Source organism: Xenopus laevis, chromosome 2L, assembly GCF_017654675.1.
Source record: "Xenopus laevis strain J_2021 chromosome 2L, Xenopus_laevis_v10.1, whole genome shotgun sequence".
Taxonomy (NCBI): domain Eukaryota; kingdom Metazoa; phylum Chordata; class Amphibia; order Anura; family Pipidae; genus Xenopus; species Xenopus laevis.
Window position 1 is genome coordinate 180421871 of NC_054373.1, and position 21885 is coordinate 180443755.

Below are 21885 nucleotides of genomic sequence, written 5' to 3' on the forward strand. Positions count from 1 at the left end.
TCTTGTGGAGACTTTTTTGTTGCAGCAAATTTTTGCCACAGTTATGAGTAAAATTGCAGGTGGCGAAATACTGCAAATCATTGCAAATCTGTGTCTGCAAAAAAAAATCACTCATCTCATTGTTACATCAAATAATCCTGAATATAAACAAACAGGGAAAATATATGTGACTCCAGTGGAAGGGCCTTTTCACTAGTTGGGAGAAAAGTAGAAGGTCCACCAGCTATATTATGGAGGCAGAACAGGGTGACTACTGCAATAGCATTACAACTAACTCAATTTCACCATGGCCATCTAACATGCTATTTTTAAAGCCACCAGAGACATTCCATATTGCCCAATGGGAACTATAAAGGCACAATAAAATTGAGATGGGATCTACAGAAGACTTTTAAGGAAGGTCTAAGCCCAACCTTCCCTTCTCTTGTCAACTATAAGGAGAAATGGCCCACTAATTGTATTGTTACTTGATAAGGTGAACTTCTGTTGAATCTTTGATTTGGGTTCCATGAAATTCCAGTGATGGGTTCAAGTCTAATAAGCATGCTGACAAGTACATCTCCAGTTGACCCTATTTACACCCTCCCAAAAAATCTGTTTTCATTAAGGCTTATGCACAGACTAGTCTACATACATGGAATCAGTTGACTCTCACTCATTAGACATTGTACATTTCCCCACCCATCTGAAAAAAATATCAACAATTCACATTAGTATGAACTTTGTATCTATCGGTTCTAGTCAGCTCATGTCAATGTTTTTTATATGTGGTCTAGGCATGTTTTGTCCTAGACACCCAAACAAAGAGGATGTGGGTTGTACCATGTCAAGCCACCTTGGTTCCAAGGGAAGCAGCTTTGTCTCTTGAGAAAGGAAAATCAGTGTTTAGAAAATAGCTGGAAGTGGCTCAGAATCAAGTATTTTTCTTTGGAACCCAGTTAGGTATTTTGTACTAACTCAGTATTTGCCCTGAAACATCTACTAAAACATAGTTGGTAGCAAGATGGGTTTATCATATATTTATTATTACATTATTACATAGTGGTTCACAAACACGCAGATAACAAATAATTCTTAAAACCTACTTTTTATAATTTTATGACTTCCATTTAGTGAGGGTCAGATGTAGCTAACGACAGACATACAGTATCAAAGTTTCAATGCTTGATATATCCATATTCTGCATTGCAAACTGGGTACTTTTGCATCAACCTACTGCCAGCACTAAGAATGTTGAGCATGTCTTCCATTTCATCATGAGAACAAATTGTTCTGTTTTCTCCAGCATTTAACCAGACTCTTTCTGATCTCTGACACCCTTAATCCATATATAAAGGGGTATAAGAAAGCTGGGCCAAGTAGGTATAGTGCAGTGAATAGATTCTTAGCATCAATTGACAAGGTTGTGTCCATCCTCAACACAAGGGAAGATGCCAGTCCACTCACGTACAGCAGCATTGCCACCAATATATGTGTCCCACAGGTGTTAAGAGCTTTGTGTCGGGATTTCCCAGTCACTGTTTTCATGACTGTGTAGAGTATGGTTGAGTAGGAAATTAAGAGTAGACCAGCATCAAGGACATTGACAAGAATTCGCACAATTAACCCAGCAATCTGTGGTTTGGTGGTATCTCCACATGCAAGACTGAGAAGCGCCATGTTTTCACATGCAAAGTGCAGAATGATGTTCGACTTGCAGAATTGAACCATAGAGGTTAATATGACCAATGGGCAAATAAGGAGGCAGTTCCGAATTATTGCAATGATTGTCATTGAGATGAGGAAACTCTTTGTCATGATGTTATGATAACGCAATGGCCTACAGATTGCTACATATCTGTCTAAGGACATTAATAGGATCACACTAGACTCACATATTGATGAGAAGTAAATAGAAAACATCTGCAGAAGACATCCAGTCAGGGAAACTTGGTTGAGATGAAATAACAAGTCAAGGAGGAATTTAGGCAATATGGCAGTAGAAATAGTAATGCTAATGGCAAAAAGCACTGACATGAGAAAATACATGGGGGAATGAAGTGTTTTGTCAGTGTAAATCAGGCAGATGATGAGAGAATTCCCACTCAGGATAACCAAATACACAGAAAAGGATGGAATTGCCAGGAGGGGTCTCCATCCAGATATCCCAGGGAAACCCAAGAGAATAAACTCAGTGTAGGAGAGAATCAATGACTGGTTGTAGACCACTGGTTCCATATTTGGGTTTATAGGTCAGTGTCCAAATGGGCTCTGCAGGGTAAGAAAATAGAAGGAGATTTTGAAATGAAAATTACACGCAGTCCATTACGATCAGATCATATTCTTATTGGGCTCAAATTAATTTCTGTTTTTTCGTAAAATCAAACTGTTTCCAAAAAATTTGGGACACTGTTTAAAACATGAATAAAAAGGGAACATTATGATTTACAAATAGTATAAAGACAACAGATCAAATCTAAAAATGTAATTGTTTTCTGGAAAATAATTGGCATCAAATTCCAAATGAGCAGATATTTTTTTTCAGAAAACAAAATTTCATTTTCAAAATTTTATCTGTTGTCTTTGTACTGTTTGCACTTAATTAACAGGTTTCCCTCCAACTCCCGACAACAAAAGGGGGTCTAGCGTTACCCAATTTTTTGCTCTACTATCATGCTTCACAACTGGTTTATGCTCATTGGTGGCTGACCCAAGACCTATCTAACCCAGCTCTTTTGGCAGAGGCAGCCAGTGCCACCTCATTAGAAGCCCTAGCCAATCACTTATCCTTCTACTCCCTCAATGGTGTCAGTGTCTTTACCCTCAACCTAACACCTGGTCCCCAGGTACCCCTCTATGGGAAAACAGAAACCTCCCACATCTATGCAACTTTTCACAGGCTGAACTCTGGGCCCAGAGGGGAATCAAATACTTGGCCCAAGTAATAGAGGGGGGCCAGCTCAAATCCTTTCAGGAACTATGAGAACTGCACCACCTACCCTCTCTCATGCTGTTCCGATACATTCAGCTCAGACATGCCCTCACGGCACAGTTCCCCTCCATGCCACTAGATATCTCACAGAGCCAGCTGGAGCTCCACCTCAGGAGACCAGCCCTACCGAAACCAGTCACTATGATATACTCGATTCTGGGCAGTTCCTATAAGTCTCACCTAAACGGGCTCCGATTAAAATGGGCTGTAGATATCCCTGAAATGGAAGAGGAAGCTTGGGAGGAGGTCTTAGACCAGGTCCCTGATCTCACTATCTCCAACAGAGATAGATGGATTCAATTGAAATTTCTCCATAGAACATACTTGACTCCACAAAAGTTGGCAAAGATCTATCCAGGCACCCCAGACACCTGCTACAAATGCGGGACAGAGGTGGGGACCCTCATGCATGTGTTCTGGTCCTGTCCTCTTATTCAAAGGTACTGGGACCAAATCCTTCGGTTCCTAGCAACGAATTTCTCCCTTCCACTTATAAGATCCCCGGAATTGTGTTTGCTAGGTTCCACGGGTCCCCTAGTGCTACAATCATATCAGAGGCTCTTTTACCTACAGCTGTTGTACTATGCAAAAAAACCCATCCTTCTCACTTGGAAGGACACCAGCCCTGCCACACTTACCCGCTGGAAAAAAGTTATTAATGACACACTGCACAAAGCAGTCTACCTACCTAGAGGCTGTCCTGATAAATTCCACACGATCTGGGGTCCCTGGATTGATCTGCTTCCCACGGCTGCTCCCTAATATAACTCCCGGTACACGACTAATGCAAGACTAGATGATCTAACTTATGGAGTGACCTAGGTTGTTTTTGCTGTGTTTCATCCGTGTCATTGTGTACGAGCTTTTTTCTTTTGCACTGATTGACAATGTGACCATTTCACTATGCTTTACTTGTCTTGTACTTGAACTTTAGACTGTACTATGTATGTTTTATTTATGTTTTATTCTTTTTAATTTCTTTCCTTTTTGTAATGGTTAAAATTTTTCTTTTTTGAAAATACAAAAATAAAACCTTTTTTTTAAAAAAAAAAAATAACAGGTTTAATTGATCTGCACATCATCCCATTCTCTTTTTATTTATATTTTACTCAGTCTCCCAACTTTTTTGGAAACAGGGTTGTAGACAATGTATAAAGAGTATATGTTTATCAAAATACTGTTGAGTATGATCACATTTAAGGGATTCAGTGAATATGCCGTAGATTTGATAGAAGCAATAAACCCTGAGATTTTGGTTTTATACTTTAATAAATTATAATTTTTTTTATTGGATGTTATTGCAGATTAAAGTTAGTAAAAATTGTGATTTCTGTAACCAAACTGTAGGGTTACCTCCTAAGTGGCCCTGAAGCAGTGTTTTGGAGCCAGCCCAAAGGGCCAGTTACTTTAAAATTTTGGGTCAAGTTTTTTGGGCCACATGTTTTTTCATAGTTAGCTTGGGTTGAAAAAAGACTATAATCCATATTTTTTAACCTTTACAAATAATTCTCTCTCTCTCTCTCTCTCCCTCTCTCTCTCTCTCTCTCTCTCTCTCTCTCTCTCTCTCTCTCTCTATATATATATATATATTGAATTATGTACCCCCTATTGTAAAATATAAGGATTATTATCATGGATTTCCATAAATATCTATACTAACTAACTGTATAAATAAATATTACAATAGCCTATGATATTATGTTTGTCCAAGAAATCCTCCAAATCCCAAAGTGTGTGTGTGTGTGTGTGTGTATATATATATATATATATATACAGTATATAGCTTATTAAAGGCTTAAAATGATGTACTGTAATTTTCAGCAGATTAAGAAACGTGGGGGATTCAAATACATGGTACCTGCTCTAGGGCTCAGTCTGGTTGTCCCACCGGATCTTCTCTCTCATACGTTTTCTCTCAGATGAAGATCTGAACTTCTCTTCCCCTGAAGTCTTGTGCAGATGTGAATACAAGTGGACACTCAGGTCCCTGGAAGTGTTAGGGAGTTGAGTAGAACTGGGAGATGTTTAGAGGGAAGAACATAAAAGTGAGTGACTGAGCTGGAGGTATAAGGGGTATTTATACAAACAGATGGAGTCTCACTGGAATTGAACTCACTTGTGACTTTCCTACAGCTCAGACTCTGCTCAGGTCATTAAGGAACATTGGCTGATATTTGTGTTTGTGTCTCTTTGGATTTATTCCTAATCAGATAATGAAGCACAAGGGGAGAGCTGAAGCCTTCAGCATAGACTTCTGTAGCAGCTCTACCGTATAAGGATTAATACTGCAACAATGTCCTGAAAAATATTTGTAAAACAAAGGGGTCCCCTTGCTTTGCAGTATTTTTCACCTGAATATTCCTAGAATCTGTAAGGTAGGGTGGATTTTATTATTTTATAAAGGACATTGCCAAATGTTACCCCAGTGATTATAATTGCTTACCTGATACCCCAGGCCAATGCTCCTGTTTGCTGAAAACTGTAACGGCTCCGGGTATTTCTGAAGGAACTGGTGATCACCACCATATTTTTCGGCGGGCGCAAATTTCTTTCTAGAAAGGAAAGAATATTCTTGTCGCCCAAAAATAACAAGGGATCCTCTGCAACAAAGCCTGGAGAAGAAGCACCAGATTCTCCTATAGGAAGAACCAGATATTGTGAATCAAAGAAGAAGAACACAAAATAGAAAAGATGAAAGAACTGCAATTTGCTTTGGTTTCTGAGAGTCCTGCTCAACACCCAATATGTTGGAGAGAGATGGGTGCTACAAGCTACAATAACTAGTTTTCTTAATCCAACATCAAGAGAGTCTCTAAGCACCAGTGTGCCCACCCACTTGGAAATGTTGTAACTTTTCAATAAAATTTTAATCAGAATTCCATAATTAACGGTGAGCGAATTTTTTCACCAGCCATAGATTCACAGCAAAATTCCGCATTTCGACATCTGTGAATTTTTCGGCAGGGGAAAAACTTGGCACAACAAAAAATTCACCAAGGCAAAAATGTCGTCAAGACAAAAAGTCGCCATAAGAAAAACACTCATTGAATTTAATACATTTGGAGCAAGAAAAATTGTCGTGTGAGTTAAAATTTTTGTGCAAATTTTATCGCAGTTTCGTGAAATGGGGCAGATTTGCTCATCACTATTCATAATTTTTTTTTCTTAATTTAATGGGAACCATTCGGGTTAAACAGCCACGGATTAATTCTGTATTCTCTAAAAGATTGTTGGTTCCTTATTTTGTTTATTTACTGAATTGTTAATTATTTAAATAATTGTTAGTTGTAAATTAATTGTTGACAATTCACACCTGAGAGAGATGGCGGGCTGATTTATGAAACATTGAACTGGCCAATCCCCAAGGATCAGAAAAGTTTCAATAAATTGGCACAGCTTTATAAAAACATGTTAATGATAATAATAATAATATTAATAATTAATTATATTCAGTACCTGTGTCGGTGCAGTCGATGTTCTATAGGGAATATTGCAATGTGCTGCATTTCTAAAACGTCCCTGTAAATATTGCCGTGTGCAGCATCTTAACACATTGACCAACTTCCCAATGTTCTGGGAGCGTAAAGTGAATTTGCCGTGCCGTGCTGCTGTACATGTTCCCTTGTCTATAGGGACTAAGCTGATCATTGGTGCTTGTGAGTATATGCTATCCTATGTGCTCTATGTGATTGATGATTCCTGTGTACTCCAATTATTGTGCATAGCACTTTGTTACAGATCCACTACACCCTTCCTTCACACCGTTGCGAGGGCTTACACCTGAGAGAAAGATCTCACCCGGAGCACAAATATATATATGAAAGTGAGCTCACAGAGACGGTGCCACTCAGTTTACTATAATGCTACAAGTTGAAATAATTTGGTTCACTGCCAACTGAACCCTTATTTGTGGAATGGAAACCATTTTCTTCCCAGTTTCACCAGTACAGGTTTGTGCAATTGGCTTATGCTGAGAGTCCAGTGCCATCTGAATAAGAGTTTTATTGCAAGCTCAGTGCAGTAGAGGGGATTGGAGAATTTAGTAGTTTCCAAAACAGGAAGGAAGTGGGGGCCACATAATTGACAAGAACGGTCCCATACAACTCTCTAACCTCAGATTTGCCCAAGCCATATCGAATATACTGTATATAGATGAGCTGCAGCTCAACATTAAAAAATTCTTGTTGATTATCCCACAGGGTATCCTGTGTTAATACCCCAATTGAATCAATCAGAAGAAAAGTTGAAGTCCAGGAACAATCCACAGCAGTAGTCTTAGACATCACTTCCCCCAATAAAGAATATTTGCAGTCTATCTAAGACTACTGCTGTGGATTTGTCCTGCACTTCAACTTTTCTTATGAATTATGAAGTTAAAGATACCAGATTACAAATTTTGCTTTTTGTTCCAATCTTAGTGCCAGCAGTTTTGTCACAATTTTCTCATCTCCCCCTTTCTAGTGCCGTCTAAATAACCCATTCTAGTTCACTTAATCTCTTTGTCCTAATTAAAACCTGAGTCACTCATAATAAGAATGCTATTGAGGCAGATCTTTCTTATGGAGGCCTCTTGTTCTCAAACCCCTCCCTGGTTGTTCATTGGCCATGGGTGAATAGTAGGTATTCTCCTCTCTTTTCATTTCCACTTCACACTTTAACTGTTATTTGGACCGCCAACTGTCGAAATTCACTTCGGCTTATCCTTTTTGTTTGTACTGACAACTCTTGGGTGACTCTTGGGTGACTTCAACTGTATAATGATGACCCTTCTCAGTCTTGGCCTACTTGCTTCTTAATTTAACCTCCTTCTTTTATCACCACCAGTGGACAACAGCCTCCATAATGATGTTGACATTCTCCAAGCACACTAATTCTTCAACTAATGTTCATCCAGAAGTTCTGATTCAGAAAATGCACAGTATTGACCTATCTGCACTAACACTCTCAGCTTCAGGCTCATCTCTCTCAAATCCATGTCTGATCCTGATTCACTTGTTACTACCTATAAATCAATTCTTTCAACTATTTCATGTATGATTCCTGCACTTTTATACACAATCCGCAAAGGAAATTTCATGCAAAAAATGACTGTCTCTACTATGCATTTTTATGCTTAATCTCTGGTTTCTCCCGGATTAAGCAAGATATACTATGGTACATTTATAAACAGCAACAAATCCATTTTTTGTGGTTCTGCCTCTCTCACTAACGGAATCACTCACTTTTCTATATGCCTCCAGAACCTGCAAACTTCTTCAAATGCAAAGTAAATTTCACCCAAAAACATTCTCATCTTTTCTAATTCTCCTCATTTCTTCTATTCCTTTGTTCTCATGATTAAGCCTTATGTTTCCAACTACTCCTTCCCTCTCAAAATGTGCACCCTTGAGCAAATCCAAATCCAAATCTGGTTACTTGTTACTATGTATGGACATTTTAGTGGCATAAGTAAGAAGTGGCATAAGGCGGAAGCAAGAGCCGAGAACAGGGTGCTTAGCATTGGTTCTGGATTTAGTGCCGACCGTGATAAAACCACTTTGAAGCAGCGCCTTCAACTAAAGTGGTCCCATACCTCACTGAACAGTTTCCAGCACATCTAAATCTAAAAAAGTGACTTTAGAGAATATTTTTTATTTGTTTGTACTGGTGGTAGCAATAATCAATATTAGCAGCCTTGGTTAAGGGCCTAATAATATTTAGGTTCCAGTATTCCAAACTAAAGCACCTTTGCCTATTGAAATCAGGATCTCAAGAGTTTAGAAAACTGCTGGAGGACACTGAGTTAATTTCCAAGTGGTGTTATCATGTACTATCATTTTATAGCCATCGTTGAAAGATGGTGTGTAGTAAGATGCATCATATTTTTACTACTACATGGTTCAGATACTTGCAGTTGAAACATTAAACTACAATAGGACGAAGAACTCCTAAAACTTTAATTAAGTATCAAAGGTAAAGCAGCTAGTAATATATTGTCCTTTTATTAATATATTGAGGGCCCATTGTAGCTAGTGGCCTGGCACAGTACAGGAAAACTTGGATTAGGAATAAATGCCCAAGGATGCTACAGAAGTTGCTCATCCAAAATATCATCAACACTCAAAGAGTTTTAATATTCAACATCAGATAATAGAACCTGCATTAGAAACAAGGTACTTATGTCCCAATCTAACTGCTGTCACTTGGTGGGGTTGGGAATGGCTTCTATTCCATAATGAGAGCAATTTGTTTTATTTTCTCCAGTATTTAACTAGGCCCTTTCTGATCTTTGAAACCCTCAGTCCATATATCAAGGGATTTAATGCACCTTGCATAATTAGGTACAGTGCAGTAAAGAGATTCTTAACATCTGTTGAAACAGTGGACTCCATCCTGTACACAATGGAAGAAACTAGTCCACTCACATAGACCTGCATTGTCACCAACAAGTGTGTCCCACAGGTGTGGAGAGCTTTGTGTCGAGATTTATTATCCACAGTTTTTACGGCTGTGTAGAGTATGGTTGAGTAGGAAACAAAAAATAGACTACCATCAAGTGCAGTAACAATGATGCGCACAATCAACCCAGCCATCTGTGGTTTGGTGGTGTCTCCACATCCAAGACTGAGAAGTGCCATGTTTTCACATGCAAAGTTCAAGATGATGTTCGACCTGCAGAACTGGACCATAGAGGTTAAAAGGACAAATGGACAAACAAGGACAAAGCTCCGAATAATTACAACAAATGTCAATGAGACCAGGAACTTCTTTGTGATGATGTTATGGTAATGCAGTGGCCTACAGATTGCTACGTATCTGTCTAAGGACATTAATAGCATAGCACCAGACTCACATACTGACATGAAGTAAATAAAAAACATCTGTAGAAGACAGCCGGTCAGGGAAACTTGGTTGAGATGAAATAACAAGTCTAGGAGGAATTTTGGCAATGTGATATTAACGGCAAGAAGGACAAAGATGAGCAAATACATGGGGGAATGGAGTGTTTTCTCAGTGTAAATCAGGCAGATGATTAAAGAATTTGCGATCAGTATAACTAAGTACACCAAGAAGAATGGGATTGCAAAAAGGGGTCTCCCTCGAGATATTCCAGGAAAACCCAAGAGAGTAAACTCAGTGTAGGAGAAAAATAACGACTGGTTGGAGATCCCTGGTTCCATTTTTGGGTTTATAGCTTTAGTCAGGTCAGTGTCCATAGTGGATCTGCAGGGCAAGCAAATAGCATGAGATTGTTTATGAACCTGATATTTATCTTACACTGTGCAAGGAATATTAAGAGAAGGAAAGTTATTATCCACGGGTGCCAATTGTAAGACATCCCTAGTGATACACAGGCCCCCGGGGCCATCTGTGTGAGCACCACAAAGTGATCTTCTTCTGCTTCTTTCTTCTTCCTGCCTGATGCTGATGAGTAGTGATGGGCGAATTTATCCCATTTCGCTTCACCACGGATTTCGGCGTAGAAAAAACTTTGAAGCCGGTATTGGAACCGACAAATTCGCAAATTTATTCAACGGCAGCGAAATTAGCAAATTCGCAGCGAACTCGCGCCTGGCAAATAAATTCGCCCATCACTACTCATGAGCAGTTCTTCAGCCCAGGGCCATTGAACAATGAAGACGATAGATATGTGGTGCTCACTCAGAAGGACCCCAGGCCAGTACCATTTTCTGCAAACATGAGCATCAGTCCTGGGTATCAGGTAAGCTGTTATTATCACTGGGGTATGCCTTACCAGTAATTTTTAACTTTACTTCTCCTTTAAATGAAGTCCATCACAATGGGATATTTATGGGACTAAAATGAATATTCATTATAAGCCTATACATGGAGCTGTAAGCAGTAGGAAGACACACATCTTTCATCTATACCCACCTGAATTTGCAGCAGAGGAATGCTAGATCACACTGGGCTTGAGATTTGGCCAAAAGTGCAAATAAGGATCGCAGCAGAAAATAATGGCGGACTTTCCCCAGAGCAACAGTTGACTCCTGTCCAAGATGGGGCCAATTTTCCTGGACCACTTTCGAAGATCTCTAAAAGAAAAAGTGAGACGGTTCACTGTGGAATTAATTCTCACCAGAAATGTTGAAGTTCTACAATATGGGCTTCTCATAAAGAAGCTTGGACAATGCTAAAACAATGGGGACTGATCCAAGATGAAAAAACGGTTTCAAACATACAGTACCAGGGAAATGCACCCATGATCTGGGTGACCCAAAAACAAATTGAATCCCCCAAACCTTACATACCTTGCAAGATAAGTTAGAAAGCTTTGAACTGGTTTTGCCATGTCAACGGAACCAGAGAGGGATTAAGCAAATATATGTTACAATTGGATTGAAATTATTATCAGTTAATGTAAGGGTTTAAGTATGTAAAGTGACCGCCCATGCCTGTCAGATACGCATTGTGCTCTAAAGCATATTTAGGGCCTTTGATGCAGCAAGTAGACATCTTCACATGAATGCTTGAACCCAAAAACACTTTATTGAAGGATAATTGCTTGCAGGCAGACAGACTTAAGACCTGGGCTCTGGTTGACAATGAAGAATTATTACTGGTTTTCCTAATTTGGAAAACCGGGCAGGCAGTTTTGACCCATGCAGTCCTTCAAAAAACAGGCTGTCTCAGACAGCCTGGTAAAAAAAAATAAGTCATCTGTTCTTTGCCTACAAGAAACTATTTTGACTAAAAAGAATGTAGATAGGTTGATATTTATATCTCAATATAGTGTTTCCTTTATCCAGATACATGTTATCCAGAAAGCTCCAAATTACAGAAAGGTCATCTCCCATAGACTCCATTTCAATCAAATAACCAAATTTTTTAAAAATGATTTCCTTTTTCTGTGTAATAATAAAACAGAACCTTGGACTTGATCCCAACTAAGATATAATTAATCCTTATTGGAAATAAAACCAACCTATTGAGTTTATTTAATGTTTCATGATTTGCTCATAGACTTAACGGGATTATGTCATGCTTTTTATAGTTTACTTTTATTTCAAATTACACTGTTTACATTGCAATTATACTCTATTTAAATTTTATTTTTGAACCAACAAATGTACTTTTTTAACTGTGATATTGGAGTGGAGGAGCATTCTGCTTGATCCTGAGCTTTGACGCAGCTATTGTTTTTATTGATTGAACTGAGTTCAATTAGTGGAAGGGGTCGACTTTGTTTTAATAAAAAAATTAGATCATCCACAAATAGAACTTGATTATCAATTATAAAAATGGTGTAACAAAATTCTTACATCAATTTGAATTGTATGATTGATGACCGATGCTCTGAAAACTCAACTTTATCAAATTGTTGCAGCAAAGACTCAACTTTATCTGAAAATTGGATGAAAATCCCAACTTAATTGAATTATCCAACGCAGATAACAATGTCAAGAAAGAACTTCAGGGACATCTGCAATTGACTTCTACATGATCTCGACAGGTTTGAGATGGAGTATTTTCAGATTTGGATTTTTAGCAGCTTCAGGGTATAATTAATCTCGAAAAAGTTCTGTTTTTTCCTCAAAAATTTTAGTTTTCCCCTTTAAAAATTTGAGGTTTAATAAATGGACCCCTTAGTGATATGAAGCTCGCATCAATTACACCAAAACTCAAAGTGATGCAGCTATTTTCTGAAGAAGAGGTTAACATGCCTAAAATCTCTTTCCACACAGGGGCCAGAAGAACACCCAGATATATGTTATAAAAAGTTTAGCGATCTATAAACACCCCATTGCTTAAGCACTAGGGCCATCATCAGAAAACACTGGCCCCGTGCAGTGTATCCTTCTGTTATAGTAATTGGGCCCATGCCGCCCCAGCTGCAAACCCCTCAGGTCCCAACCACAACCACCCCTGGGACCCCCACCGCATACCTTACTAATATTGCAGAAGCAAACAGGTCTTCATGGTTGAGCTCACAAGGCTCAGAGTCACATACCCCTAGCCCTCCATGGGCCTCTCAATTCCTTAGGCCCCTAAATCTTGGCTACTGCACTTCTAATTGGAGTGAAACCAGGAAGTAGACTGACCCTGAACACATGGCAGCTCAGTTATTAGAATACATGATTCAACAGTGACACTTTCTGGCCAAATCCAGAATCTGCCAGGGCTCACTGCACAGGAACAAAGGACTCACTCCACTTCCATATCCAATTTAGGTCCAACACTTAGCTGCCCACACCAGGGGATTTCCAACCATGTGGGATTTTTAGACCATAGGGGAACTTAACAATATATGTCCCTACACAGACATCAGTGCTAAAAACAGTAAACACCCCCCCCCCCACATAAGTTATAAAAAGCCATTGGTGCTCAGGGCCCCCTACAAGTTAAAAAACAATATTGGTCACCTTGGACCACTTCAAGTTAAAAAAAAAACATTAGTGGCCAGCCCTTCCTCTAAGTTATAATAATGAATTTGTTGTCAGGACCCACCTTTAAGATATAAAAAGCTTTTGGTGTCCAGGGAACCTACAAGTAAAAAAAAAACATTGGTGGCCAGCACCCTCCTATGTGTAAAAAAATAAACATTAGTGACCAGGGTCCTCCATAAAAGTTAAAAAAAAAAACATTGGTGGACAGGGGTTTAAAAAAATTTAAAAAGACTATTTGTGTTCAGTGGAACTTACCTTTAAATGTCTTCTTCATTCTGCTCTTTTTTGGGTCTATACTTTCGGCAGCTTCTCCTCTTCTTTGTATCCATTCGGTGGCTTGTGCTCATTACGCAGCTTGCAGTGACCTTGGAGGCTTTCAACAACTTTGGCAACTCAAGGGGGGCCCAACTAATCCAGGAAGTGTGCCCCCTTAAACCACCGGGCCCCCTATTGTGCCCCCTATGCCCCTCTGGTTGCAGATCTGCTTATATATAAGGAAACAGGAGACCTTCCCAATTTCTCTAAGGAGACGTTGGAAGCAAATATTGGGACCCTTCCTAAACAAGGCAAAGAACCCTATACTTGTTCAAATTTTAGACTGATCTCCTGGCTCAATGTTGATGAGAAATTGTACACAACATAATTTTAGCTTGAAGGCTTGAATCCATTCTACCTACAGTAATAAAAAATGCTCAAGTTGGGTTTGTCAAAAACAGGCAGGCGTCAGATGTTACCAGGAGATTATTGGATTTAATACAAGAAAAAGAATACCTGGGTGGGGGGCACCTTCTCTACGTATTCCATTAGGCAACGAATGGCATTTGTTAAAGTACTTTGGGGATACATTAGAGTCATTTTAGAGATAAATGTGTGTTTCCCCAGGCAACAATATGCCAAATACTCAGTTTATACTCCAATCCATGTGTGAATGCTCTTGTGGGGGGCACAATGTTAGAACTATTGTGCCTCCTGCAAGAAGATTTTATACATGGGATATAACAGCAATCAGTATGGCAGCTTCCAGCATTATCCAGGACTTATGTGGACAACTGTGCTCTCCTGTGTGTTTTGTTTTTTGCATTACTGCTGTGAAAGAAAGAGCACCAACTGCAACACCAATGCTGTAGATACAGAGAGACATCTGAATATCCCAGTCTCCCAGATGTTTACAGCCCAGATTAAATGCCTGTATTGAGTCATTTATTAGCCAGCCCTATTCAATTAACAGCCTCCTGCTTCTCTATGACAATAAATTTCGCTTCAGTCATTCCCCCAATGACTAAACTAATCATTTCCTATTACTGGGGATAAATGAAACACAAGCAGAACATTGGAAAGGTAGATTAGAGTTATTGTTCTTTGCTGCACAAAAGTTAAGGGGCCCTCTGGGAAAAATCCTGGGACCCTATCAGGCCCATTTGGCACTGCTATAAACTAAAGACTTGCCCAAATGCCCACAGGTGAGACACTGGATAAATCCAGAAAATATCAGAACATTCCAAATGAACTGCATACAGAACACCTCCAAAACTAATTTCTGTTATAGACACCTGCTGCACCGATATATTATACTATAGAATAAATTGTATATACGCGAGGGGATGGGAGAAATGGGAAAAGGAATGCTCCGAGGACCAATGGGCAAATTCATATTGAAATTCTGAATGTCTGGTACTGTGTCCCAACTAATGTGGGAATTCACTCAAATGGCAATAACTTTACAAAGTTAAAGACAGTAACATCCAGGGTAACTTTAAATAAAAATCTCTCTGTTTTATTGACAACTGAGGTGTTATTGTTATTCTTTCCTTTTTATTCTTTACTTTATATGCATACATACAGTATTCTCTATTTATTCTGCTATTTCTGCTGGAAAATTTAACTTCTGCAACTTTGAAATTCATTTTTATTTCTTTATACTATTTTTAGAAATGGAATATTTCAACTAAATGTGATTATACCATAAGGATTATGTTTCTATATATGTGTAACCTTGTTATGAGCTAAGGGGGTCCAGTCTGAAGGCCAGTTAGGGGGAGATTTGGGGTGAGTGATTATTTGTACCCTGGGTACCCCTGGAACTATAACAGGGTGACACCCCAATGTTTCTATATATCTGTAACCTTGTTATGAGCTAAGGGGGCCCAGTCTGAAGGTCAGTTAGGGGGAGATTTGGGGTGAGTGCTTATTTGTGCCCTGGGTACCCCTGGAACTATAGCAGGGTGACTGTTACCCCAATGTTTCTATATATCTGTATCCTTGTTATGAGCTAAGGGGACCCAGTCTGAAGGTCAGTTAGGGGGAGATTTGGGGTGAGTGCTTATTTGTACCCTGGGTACCCCTGGAACTATAGCAGGGTGACACCCCAATGTTTATATATATCTGTAACCTTGTTATGAGCTAAGGGGGATATATCCATTAACAGCACTATAAATTTTTCAATAAAACCGCCTTTAATATTTGCAATTATTTGCATGGCAGTACAGCAACATTGTGCAACGTTTCAAGTGGCACTCCACTCTTTATCAAGCATGGGAGATTTGGGGTGAGTGTTTATTTGTACCCTAGATAACCCTGGAACTATAGCAGGGTGACACCCCAATGTTTCTATATGTCTGGACCCTTTTTATAAGGGAGCCTAGCACACTTTCACAATAACTCTCTACTTCTGGGACATACAGTATCAGTTTTGGACAAACCATTGAAATGTTAACAAAACTTATTTTTCACTGGCAATTTAAATGAGAAGAAAAGTGAAAACACTGCACATATTTACTATATAGTATAAAAACACACAATGACACAGAACCAGTTTAACCTCCAGCTTGCATTGCAGGATCTTATTTGGAATAAGATATTCTTAAGAAAAAGCTTTCTAAATAGTTTCCTATCATGTTCTGATACCAGCTCTGATAATCCCTAGTGAGAAGTACATTTAAAATAAAAAGTCTTGATTTAGAGTATGTATATTTGAGAAATATGTAAAGCATAACATTTTGGCATAATCTATAACCTTAATAAGAAAACCCACCCAAATAATGAAACAAAGAAATGTAATTCTGCACAACAAAAATGTCATTCTAAGCAACTTTCCATTATACAGCATTATATAACAAGCTATGTAAATGACCATTATGTTCTTTTGCAATGTAAATGTTAGTGACAAGCCAATCTGTCTCGTTTCGCTTCACAAAACTGGGGGAAAAAATCATTGGCCGTCATTGGGGATCAAAATTTTTTTTCTTGCTCCAAATGCATCAAAGTCAATGGGACTTTTTTCTTTTGGCGACTCGTTTGTGACACTTTTGTTGCGGCAAATATTTGCTGCAGTTTCACACAAAAAGTCGCTGGCGAAAATTCGGAATTTTGTCCGTGAATCCATGACTGCTGAAGAAATGCACTCGTCACTAGTAAATGTTATAAATAAGAAATACGATCTGCCTGGCCATTTCTATTGTCTGCACGGCTGATCCTGACTGTTGAAACAGTGTAGTAGTAGTAATAGTCAGCGGTTCTCCAGCCAATGTAATTCCTGCAATGCACATGCAAGGCATTGTGGGAATTGCAGTCTTTGCTGAAGGAGCGCTGCCTACTGCAATATTGTTTTAAGGGTCAGAACCAGCAGTGCAGAGAACACCAAATCACAGACACTGTTTAGGAATAACATAAATGTGCCCCCTGGCCATAAGACAGAAGGAGGATATAGTGGGTTGTACTGAGCACTTACCTGTCCCAGGTTCCCCCGATCACTGATCTCTCTCCCTGACTGTATTTATTCATCTCAGGGCGGCCCCAGTGGATACAGAGACTTTAATATCAGGGATAATTAGGCACTGCACAGGGAATTTTTCTTGATTAAAATCAATATCACAGAAAAACAATCCGAAAATAAAATACCCAGAATGAAAAATCAGAAAGCAACCTGAACATTGTCCCATAACCTAAGTTTTCCCTAATAAATAGGATTTCCCGTATCACAGTATTGGAAGTATATTCAATGGAAATGCAACAAATAATACCTTATTATTGTGATTATAACACATAGTCATTACACTGTCTCGTCAGTATCCCATATAGAAACATCAGAGAAACAACAATTATTACAAAACCAGTTTCCCACTGACTGGCTTATAAACACAAACTTGTTATTGGACATTCAACCAAAAACTTCCCGAGTTTCAGCCTCCCTGTAATTCCATGGGCAATTCCTATTGGCCACATTCTGAGATTTCCCTTAATAAAGAGATTGCCCTAAAAAGAACGCCAAGAAATATCCACAATTGTTTAGGCAGCCTTTTACTGGTTAAATAGTTTAGACTCTCCTCTTTAGTGGCAGTGGGGTAAAGCTTCAGCACAACAGGGGGGAGTTCTAAGCACTTCATTATAAATGGTATTTCTAGGGGTCAGATTTAACATACATGGGCTAATACCCCACTCCTTTACCATTTTCAGTGCTAATGTCAAATATGTGAAGAACCTCCCTGTCAGCATCAGACTCGGGGGCCCAGGGCCCACCAGACTTCCTCATCAAGTGACCTCATGGGTCCCCCAGTCACAGCTGCAGCCCCTCCTATGGAACCCCTTCTACCTTCTCTCCTTGTGGCCATGATCGGGGCCAGGAGATGGGAGGTCAGGAGGCAAGTAGACCTCATTTCAGGTCGATTGCAACTCTCGGTTGGCTGGGCCTACTATCTTTTTTTCTGATGTCCCACTGGCCAGGTCCAACCTTGCTCCCTGTAACCATTCCTTAATAAAGGGGAACACTCAAGACTTGACGCCATTTTCCCACAGAGGTTTAAAATATGGAATAAAATATCTGAACTAGAAAAATAAGACCAATAGACACCATGGGACATATCATACCTGGGCCCCACTCGACCCAAATTGTAATCATAAAAGTTTTAACAACTCCAGTTCTTTCTTGACATGTCAGTCTCCATGATGTCCATCTTAGAACCTTTGACTCTGTAACCAGTTTGCCTTACCAGTTTACCTCGACATGTACCCTTAATGGGACTGCACTAGGCAAATCCATAATGGAGACGGAGCTTGGAGTCCTTGTAGATAATAAACTTGTCTGTAGCAAGCAATGCCAGTCAGCAGCATCAAGGGCAAATAAGGTCTTGAGCTGTATTAAATGGGGCAGAGAGTCATGGGAGGAGGGGGTCATTCTTCCACTGTATAGAGCCTTGGTAAGGCCCCATCTAGTATATGCCGTACAGTTTTGGTCTCCATCACTCAAACAGGACATTATTGTATTAGAGAGGGGACAGAGAAGGGCAACTAAGCTGGTAAAGGGAAAATCTTAGCTATGAGGAAAGACTGGCCAAATTGTCGTTGTTCACGCTGGAGAAGAGGCGCTTAAGGGGTGATATGATAACTATGTATAAATATATAAGGGGATCATATAATAATCTCTCTAATGTTTTATTTACCAGTAGGTCTTTCCAGCTGACACAAGGTCACCCATTCCGATTAGAAGAAAAGAGGTTCCAGTTAAATATTGGGAAGGGGTTTGTTACAGTGAGAGCTGTGAAGATGTGGAATTGTCTCCCTGAATCAATGGTACAGGCTGATACATTAGATAGGTATAAGAAGGGGTTGGATGGTGTTTAGCAAGTGAGGGAATACAGGGATATGGGAGATAGCTCATAGTACAAGTTGATCCAGGGACTGGTCCCATTGCATCTGGAAGTCAGGAAGGAATTTTTCCCCCTCTGAGGCAAATTGGAGAGACTTCAGATGGGGTTTCCGCCTTCCTCTGGATCAACTGGCAGTTAGGCAGGTTATACAATATATAGACTTAAGGTTGAACTTGATGGACGTGCGTCTTTTTTCAACCTAGCTTACTATGTATGTTTTTCTTTCAGTTTAAAGAAAGATCAGCCTCCTGTTTTTCATGTGCTTCAGACCTTTCCCTTTTGTTAACAGACTCAAGAAAAAAAAAAACCCTTGTAAAGGAACCACTGTGAACTTTAAACTCCTCCACCAACATCAGCACCAACAGATCCTTAAAGTGATATAGAATTCAACAGTTATCCCAAATGGCCCTGGAGCTTTCTTTGTCTTTAACTGCTTTATAACTTGCCCAACCTCCTCACCCATAATATCTATCCCCCCTTCATCATCCGCTCCATGGAACTTGGGACCTCAATGGGGGGCTATCAATCACTGGTTTACCTTATTATGGTATATAAAATGTGTATCAACTCTAACTAACGTAATGTACACGCGATTATATAATGTCATAGCACCGAACTTGAAGAACGGCAGATTGTCTCTTTGTAATCTATAAGGTCTCAGGACGTTCAGCATAAAGTACGTGAGATGGTTTTTGAGCCCAATATCACATCTACACAGACAAACACACAGAATAAGACATGGGCTGTGTGTATTGAATGAAATCCTTATAGATTACATATAAACTGTGTGGGTTATATCAGATGAGACCAGTCTGCAGTAAATGAGACGGTTTCTGTGGATAATAGTAAATCCAGACAAATCAACATACAGAACATGCCATGGATATAGAAAAGAAATGAAACCCCACAAAAGTCTTCACCATCCCACCCCACATACACACACAAACCCACTATCACTTTCCAAATCTGTCCCAGTAAACCCAAATGGCCAACCAACTCCAAATCACAATAATGTCCTGGGAGCCCCACAAGAACCATTGGCAGCAGGCATAACTAAGCACAAAACATATGTGTTTACACTTATAATACACAAAAGCCATGAATATACTGTAAATTATATCCTTATAAACGGTGAGTTCTGATGTCATCAGTTATAAACGGTGAGTTCTGATGTCATTTCTGTCACATGACTCATTGAAATTTGTGTATTATAATAAATAAAGTACCCCCAGTTGTAAAATATGAGGATATTAGAAGTTACCTCGGAGTTCCATTACCTGTATAAAAACACTCGGCCTTCGGCCTCGTGTTTTTATATGGTCATGAAACTCCTCGGTAACTTATAATATCCTTATATTTTACAAGAGGGGGTACTTTATTCACTATATATATTATATATTTAAATTACTAGAGAATTTTCCATGACTTTAATAAGCACATTCTTATCTCTTTCATTCTGTAACCATATATGAATGGGTGAACAGTGGCTGGAAGCAGATAGTATATTGCACTGAAAAGATTTTGGACATCGACTGAAATGGGTATCCTGTATAAAATAGAGGATGATAAGCCACAACTGTAGTTCAACACAACCACTATCAAGTGAGTACTGCAAGTGTGCAGAGTTTTGTGTAAGGCTTTGCCTCTAGCGATCTTCATTGTTGAGTGGAAGATGTACAGGTATGAAACCAGGAGAAGGCTGATGCCTGTGGCTGTAACCAGGATCCTCACCATCATTCCCACCACTTGGATTTTAGAGATGTCTCCACAGGCAAGGTTCAAGAGCACCATGTTCTCACAAGCAAAATTCCAGATGATGTTGGATCTGCAGAAGTGGACTTGGGAGACCACAATGATAATTGGAGAGGAGAAAATGCTGCTCTGAACTAAACCAATAAGGAAAAGTTGACCTACCAAATGAGTGTTCATTATATTGTGATACCTTAGGGGCCTGCAAATGGCCAGATACCTGTCTAAAGCCATGATCATCAACACAGTTGACTCAAGTATCACAGCTGTGTATATAAAGAACATCTGAAACAGGCAGGAGCCAAGGGAAATATGATCTAGCCCAAATGCCAATCCCATTAACATGTTGGGTACAATTGCAGTTGTGCAGGAGATGTTGACGGCAAATAGAAGACAGATAAGTGAGTACATGGGGAAGTGAAGACTCTTTTCTACCCAGATCCGATAGATGATCAGAAAGTTTCCCACCAGAATCTCCAGGTAAATAAAGAAAAATGGGAAGAACAACCAATGTCTGGACTGGGAGATCCCAGGGAATCCAAAGAGGATAAACTCTGTGTGGGAAAATGACTCATTTGCTTTAACTGTTCCCATTAGTGGAGCTGTGGCTTAGTTTAGATGCAACGATGGGGGAAAGAAAGGTTTCTGTAATTGAAAAAAAAATGCTATAACTGAGTTCAACATGACAGTAATGATGGCTATGAACTTAGAAAAAAATAAATTATAAGTTTCTATTCATAGTATGTGCATTGGTTTGTGAATAGTGATGGGCTAATTTATTCGCCAGGCGCGAATTCGCGGCGGATTTGCGCGTTTCGCCGCCAGCGAATAAATTTGCAAAGCGCCCGCGAAAATTCGCGGCAAAAATTTGGCGGCGTCAAAAATTTTTTTACGAAAAAACGGACGCTGGCGCCAAAAACGGGCGCCGGCGTCGAAAACGGGTCGCCGGCGTCAAAAATGGGTGCCGGCGTCAAAAACGAGACGCTGGCGCCGTTTCGCGAATTTTTCCCCGTTTCACGAATTTCGCGCAAAATTCACTATTTGTGAACAGTCCTGCAACATAAGCGATTCCTAATGCAATATTGTGTTGTGCACTTACTGTGAACTGTTTGGGCCCAACAGAACCTGGTGACCA

The 21885-nt window shown here is 39.6% G+C and overlaps 3 protein-coding genes across 3 annotated transcripts; all 3 read right to left on the minus strand.

The window, feature by feature from the left end:
* On the minus strand, positions 1-5792 carry or52p1l.L (olfactory receptor 52P1 like [provisional] L homeolog). The gene is made up of 2 exons (XM_041582747.1): positions 4830-5792; positions 1-2250 (listed from the first exon to the last, which is right to left on the minus strand). Exon 2 carries the CDS (start codon positions 2215-2217, stop codon positions 1255-1257), a length of 963 nt encoding a protein of 320 aa, XP_041438681.1. The 5' UTR covers positions 2218-2250; positions 4830-5792; the 3' UTR covers positions 1-1254.
* Positions 5793-6087: 295 nt separating this feature from the next.
* or52l1l100487582.L (olfactory receptor 52L1-like 100487582 [provisional] L homeolog) lies at positions 6088-10368 on the minus strand. Its single transcript, XM_018247813.2, has one exon. It carries the CDS (start codon positions 10165-10167, stop codon positions 9202-9204), a length of 966 nt encoding a protein of 321 aa, XP_018103302.1. The 5' UTR covers positions 10168-10368; the 3' UTR covers positions 6088-9201.
* A 9989-nt stretch (positions 10369-20357) lies between these two features.
* LOC108706045 (olfactory receptor 51E2) lies at positions 20358-21520 on the minus strand. Its single transcript, XM_018242728.2, has one exon. The coding sequence runs from the start codon at positions 21342-21344 to the stop codon at positions 20409-20411; it is 936 nt and encodes a 311-aa protein (XP_018098217.2). The 5' UTR covers positions 21345-21520; the 3' UTR covers positions 20358-20408.
* Between the last annotated feature and the right edge of the window lie 365 nt (positions 21521-21885).